Here is a 6,414-nt window from a genome sequence, read left to right on the forward strand (position 1 = left end):
TAACCAACAAGTAATGAGCATTCATCAACATGACCAAACCAAATGAGGTAAATAAGATTCTAACATGTCTTCATAATGTTCCAAAGTATTTCATGTCTTTCTAAGTATTTATTTGCAAAGCGTTATAAATTTATTTCATGATTTTTAGGAATCATTTGTCCATGCTAATGGAGGCACGTGACAATGTAGTATGACATTTTGCAATAACTTTTCACACCAAAAGAGTTTAAATGTCTATATTTTTAAAAATAATTATTTAGACCTTTTAATTTTCTGTTAATTTGCAGACTTGCTGTATATTACACTTGGTCTGCACCATTATGATTTCAGTTATATTGTACTTGGTCTGCACAATTATGATTCTAGTTATATTGAACTTGGTCTTCACCATTAAGGTTCCAGCTTTACTCATAATACATCCATACAAAAGTTGTGAATTCTAATTTTGTAAGCCTAAAGTGATGAATAAATCAACTTTTGGTTCGGTTTACATACACTTTTTTTCTTATTTATTTTGTTGTAAGTATACAAATCTAATAAAAGAGTGATCTTCGTTTTTGGTTTTTGTGGTTTGTGTTATTTAAATCAACTTTTGGTTCGGTCTACATGCACTTGACATTTTCGGTCACCGTGCTTTATTTTAATTTCAGCTAAGTCAGACCATTAACACTAGTTTTATGAAAAAAAACCAAAATGTCCATTTTATAAAAAATAACAAAAACGTTACTTTCTACTTTCTCTCTATTTTACCTCTGTACCCCAACCTCTCATTAATATTAATTAGTGTGACACCCGTGTGCATTTAAACGACTCATTTTGAATAAAGTTTATATCAAAATGTGAATAAAGAGCACGACGCAACGATAATTAAATTGTTGCTAAATTGAGCCTTAAGAAAAACCAAATTGGCAACCAATTTTTTAAATAAATGTCGCATCGACTAACTAGAAGAACTTGTAGGGGTAATACCCTAGAAAGAGCATCTACGCCTATGATTAGAGCATTGTTACAAGAAATACAAGAAGAGCATCTACTCACTAAAAACAAAAAGAGAAGATCGTGTAAGAATAACAGACAACAGTTGAAAAATGACAGCATTCGTACGTGGTCGGCCATTAGAAACAATAGTACAATTGTAGATGTTGTATTGTCTTCTATATATAGTCCATAATGTATGTAACAATGCTCATAAGATTTATATGAATACAATTATACCTTCAACTATGTGTTTTGCTATCATTCTCATATAACTCTCGAATATCACTCATATATCTATCTATTAGATCTAATCTCCGCCTAATAATCAACCCGGTTAGAATTTATGCCTTAAAATCTTTATCACACTAATTAACTAAGCAACTAAGTAATTATTAAAAAAAAAAAAAATCAATTCAAAATTGTTGTTTTCCTCAACATATAAATCAATTCAAACACTTTTTTAAAAAAATTGATAAGTTAAAAAGTTAAGTCGTTGTTTAAATTTATTGATTAAAATAAGAAATACCAAACACACCCTTTGTCTTGTCCGTATACCAAACACTGCCTTCCATCGTCCCCAATTTTGAAATCCTGAAACTGATCATCAATCCATCCTCACCAACAACACAGTCAAACATAACTATGGATGATACATCAGAAGAGCTTCAAGAAGAAGAAGTAGTAGTCACTGAGGATCAGAAAATCGATATAGCCAAATGGTTCCTTCTCAACTCTCCGCCTGGTGAAATCCAATACGTCGCCAAAGGTCTTTTACTCTTTCTTCTTTTCTTTTCTTTTATTATTCGAGATCACATGGTTTTCTACTCTTATTATTAATGTCTTCTATACATACATACAGACCTCAAGTCAGTTCTCAACGACGATAATGCCTATCGCAAGGCCGCCTCAGAAGCATTTCCGATTTACAACAAATCGAACTTCATTTGCCTCCAGTTTCCTAATCGAAGCGGTGAGGTATGCTTTTAGTTTATTGACACTTGATGATCTGCTTTTTTATTTTGACCTAGAATTTTGTATAATGAAGTTTGTTAGGTTTATAGGTCATGAACAGTACTGTAATTACTCTGATTTCAATTGATTATACACCGAACATTCTACTGATATATTACTGTAAATTGCACTGATCTGTGTTTGCATAACATTCTGTATCAGATTAACTTGTTTTATTGGAAACTGGATGCTTACTTATCTCGAACGATGAGTTTAATTCTAGGGAATAAGTTGTTTCGTTTACAAATAAACATTTGAGAGAAGTTAATTCGAGTATTTGACTCCTCTTGAATGTTTTTTTCATTTTTGTTAGGTCAAATTTGCTGTTGTCTCGAATCCGTTTGTGCTCTCTAGCCAGTAGACTTGGGACTGCTTTAGGACAAATGCATAACAATGTTATGATCATTTTGAAATTTTAGATTATTCAGAATAACCTGTAAATGAAGAGCACTTCACTAGTACACATCACAGCTTGAACTTTGAACCAGAAATGTTTCAATACTTAGAAAAGTTTTCAACTTTTGAAATTTTGAGTTAAGTAGATCATTCTAGTTAACTGTCAAAAGTTATAGTTTCCAAATGGGTGTTTCTGCAGGTCCTGGTATCATCGTTTAGTGAGATTAGTGAGGACGAGTATCTTGATCCTAGGACTGCACAGGTGGCAAAGGTTGACCATGTCCGACAAGTAAGTTTAATAAACTAGATGCCTCGGTTTGGTGTTGTTTTAGATACTTTGATTTTGCTATGCATTTGTTGGATTTAAGAGTTCTAAACTTACTGATATGTAAGAATTGAGAAAGAGTGTTTCTGATCTTATATGGCATGTTGATCTGGTTCAGGTTTGTACACAAATGAGACCAGCTAGAGATGATGAGCTTTCATCCGCTTACATAGAAGAGTATCGGTAACATTTTTTTTAAATATCGTTTTCTTTTTAACCAACTTTTGTAACCGACTTACAGTTGTGATATTCACTTTACTAACTACAAATATTATTTAACTGGTGAAACTTACAACGTTTCATCACATTACAAAAATGTGTGATGATAACACTTACAGATGTGCTTTGGATGCTGAAATTTCCAAGTATGTTGAAGAGGCATATCCAAAAGGCGTCTTCTCGGTTTACTGTACAAAGGGAAAAGATGCTGAAGATTGCGGGTCGGATTTTGAGCTAGTTGTTGTGATTACAGCCACTCGACATAGTCCACAGAATTTTTGGTTAGCAAACCTTAATTTAATTGTTTTCTTTATTTATATATACCTTGTAATACAAATTGTATTTTTTATCCCTTATCAGTAATGGAAGTTGGGTATCGATATGGAACATTGAGTTTAAGGATGAACTACAAACTGTGGAAATCAGAGGAAAAATGCAGGTATTTGCTGATACTCAAAGATACTTTTTTTACATTTGGTATATAATAAAAACTTAAAAAAAGATAGATAACTTAACGTTTTATCTTAAATATTCAGGTGACTGCTCATTATTTTGAAGAAGGGAATGTTCAGTTAGATGCAAAGCATGAATGCAGAGATTCAACTATGTTTCAGGTTACATAACTAACTCAACTAAAGTCACTTTGCAGTATATCACAGCTGGTAGTTTTGCCATAATTCTGAACTAACTTAACCAAAATAATTTGGTGTTGAAATGTTTTTGATTTAATTTTGTCATGTGGCTGATCTGTGTTGCATATTTCCAGTCACCAGATGATTCTGCAGATTCATTGATGAATATTATTCGCCACCATGAGACAGAATATCTGACTTCCCTGCAGGTATGGTGTTTCATATTCTCTTTTAAGAGCCCTAAAACGTTTTAATGTCGATTTATTTGCAAGAAAATGTTCAATGGCAGGTGTCTTATTCTAATTTGCCGGATTCCACATTCAAGGTATATATTTTTTTCTTTTTAATGAATAACGGTAAACCCCCTTTTATTACATAAAAATGTGTGATTTCAAACTTGCATCCATTTGCATACAAATGAGTCGGGCTATAATTTTTTTTTATAACAAGTAAAATGCGTTAAGCAAAAAGATTAACTTAAAACCAAAACGGGTCAGACAGGAAAACCTTTATAAATGATTTCAAGTGCATAAAATCTATTAAGTTGGTTTATTAGAAAACCTTTTTTTTTAATTGTAGGAATATAGTTTTGCGATCACATTTAACAAATTAAGTGTTTTTAGTTTGCTTTTCATAAAAATCATATAAAAAAGTTGTTGGCCCAACCTTATCCTGCCCTCACTGACCACTAGTTAACTAGGGCTGTAAATGAGCTTAGCCAAGCCTGAGCTCCGCTCGTTTAACATACAAGAGATCAAGCTCGTTTCGATCTCTATTTATGAAGCTTTGTCTTTAGCCTTGCTTGTGAGTACTTTTTCAAGCTCTTGCTCGGCTTCGTTATTAAATAGTTTATATACATTTATAATTATTTATATAATTAATTAGTTTTTATGAAGAGGGTTAAAATAAAAAACAATTGTTTTGTGAGAAGTGTGAGAATGCTATAAAATAAAGCACACCACCTAAATAGAATACTATACCATGAAAATAGGACACTATATAGTTTTTAGAAACTACTAATCTCAACCACCAGATCCTAGATCCAATGGCCAAGATCTATTCTTATGCTTCTCACAAAACTATTGTTTTTTACATTAACCCTACCCTAGTTTTTATATCTATGCTGTATGATAATACATAATTAAAGTGGAACCTGCATATATAGTAGGCACACGTTTAGGCTTGGCCAACTGAGCTCGATAAGTGAAGCCATGGCTCGTTTACTGAACAAGCTTATTTTTAGTCTCGAGTTCGTTTAAGCTCCGCTCGATTCGAGCTTTTATAGAGCTGATATCGAGTAACTCATGAGTGGTTTGGCTCGTTTACACCCATATGCATAGCCTGCCGTTACCATTCCGAGCCAAGATATCTGATCTTAGGGTTTACCTCGACTGTAGTCTTTCAAATTGATATTTGCAAACTGTATATAAACAACGGCGCTTGACGGATGTTTTGAAATGCAGGAGTTGAGAAGGAAGCTGCCCGTTACTCGTACATTGTTCCCATGGCACAGCACCCTGCAATTTAGCCTCACAAGAGATATTGAAAAAGAACTTGGAATTGAAAAATAGGTGATGCTCTTCGAAGTCAATCATGACATACATTCTTTGAACCTGAATCTGAATCTGAATCTGATAGTGTGAGGGGAAGGCTATTTATTGGTGTAGATTAGAGGTGGCAATTGGGTTGGGTTGGGTCGAAACGGGTCATGGGTCGGAACGGGTTAGGGTTGAAACGGGTTAGGGTCGAAACGGGTTAGGGTCGAAACGGGTCACTTAAAAGAAGGGTTGTTTCGGTTCGGGTCGGAACGGGTTAGGGTCAACAGGTTCGGGTTAGAACGAGTCAATGTATGAACAGGTCAAAACGGGTTTCGCTTAATTTTTTTTTTACCAACGAATAAGCGTGTTTCCAACACGTTACAGATCTTTTTAACAGCAAAAGCTCGTTTAAGCGGTTTTTCAGTTCGTTTCAGCGCGTAACAGCTCGCTTAAGCGGTTTTTCAGTTCGTTTCAGCGCGTAACAGCTCGCTTAAGCGGTTTTTCAGTTCGTTTCAGCGCGTAAGAGCTCGCTTAAGCGGTTTTTCAGTTCGTTTCAGCGCGTAACAGCTCGTTTAATCGGTTTTTCAGTTCGTTTCAGCGCGTAACAGCTCGCTTAAGCGGTTTTTCAGTTCGTTTCAGCGCGTAACAGCTCGTTTAATCGGTTTTTCAGTTCGTTTCAGCGCGTAACAGCTCGCTTAAGCGGTTTTTCAGTTCGTTTCAGCGCGTAACAGCTCGTTTAAGCGGTTTTTCAGTTCGTTTCAGCGCGTAACAGCTCGCTTAAGCGGTTTTTCAGTTCGTTTCAGCGCGTAACAGCTCGCTTAAGCGGTTTTTCAGTTCGTTTCAGCGCGTAACAGCTCGCTTAAGCGGTTTTTCAGTTCGTTTCAGCGCGTAACAGCTCGCTTAAGCGGTTTTTCAGTTCGTTTCAGCGCGTAACAGCTCGCTTAAGCGGTTTTTCAGTTCGTTTCAGCGCGTAACAGCTCGTTTAAGCGGTTTTTCAGTTCGTTTCAGCGCGTAACAGCTCGCTTAAGCGGTTTTTCAGTTCGTTTCAGCGCGTAACAGCTCGTTTAATCGGTTTTTCAGTTCGTTTCAGCGCGTAACAGCTCGCTTAAGCGGTTTTTCAGTCGTTTCAGCGCGTAACAGCTCGTTTAAGCGGTTTTTCAGTTCGTTTCAGCGCGTAACAGCTCGCTTAAGCGGTTTTTCAGTTCGTTTCAGCGCGTAACAGCTCGTTTAATCGGTTTTTCAGTTCGTTTCAGCGCGTAACAGCTCGCTTAAGCGGTTTTTCAGTCGTTTCAGCGCGTAACAGCTCGTTTAAGCG

General features: G+C 35.7%; 1 protein-coding gene across 1 annotated transcript; it reads left to right on the forward strand.

Moving 5' to 3' along the window:
* Window positions 1–1,620: 1,620 nt before the first annotated feature.
* On the forward strand, window positions 1,621–5,203 carry LOC143558016 (F-actin-capping protein subunit alpha-like). Its single transcript, XM_077046950.1, has 10 exons — window positions 1,621–1,744; window positions 1,838–1,953; window positions 2,585–2,674; window positions 2,829–2,893; window positions 3,049–3,210; window positions 3,290–3,368; window positions 3,466–3,543; window positions 3,696–3,770; window positions 3,851–3,886; window positions 5,025–5,203. Exons 1-10 carry the CDS (start codon window positions 1,621–1,623, stop codon window positions 5,130–5,132), a joined length of 933 nt encoding a protein of 310 aa, XP_076903065.1. The 3' UTR covers window positions 5,133–5,203.
* Window positions 5,204–6,414: the final 1,211 nt, after the last annotated feature.

Source organism: Bidens hawaiensis, unplaced genomic scaffold, assembly GCF_021521415.1.
Source record: "Bidens hawaiensis isolate Kalapana, Puna unplaced genomic scaffold, B.hawaiensis_p1.1 tig00019314_1, whole genome shotgun sequence".
Classification (NCBI taxonomy): Eukaryota; Viridiplantae; Streptophyta; class Magnoliopsida; order Asterales; family Asteraceae; genus Bidens; species Bidens hawaiensis.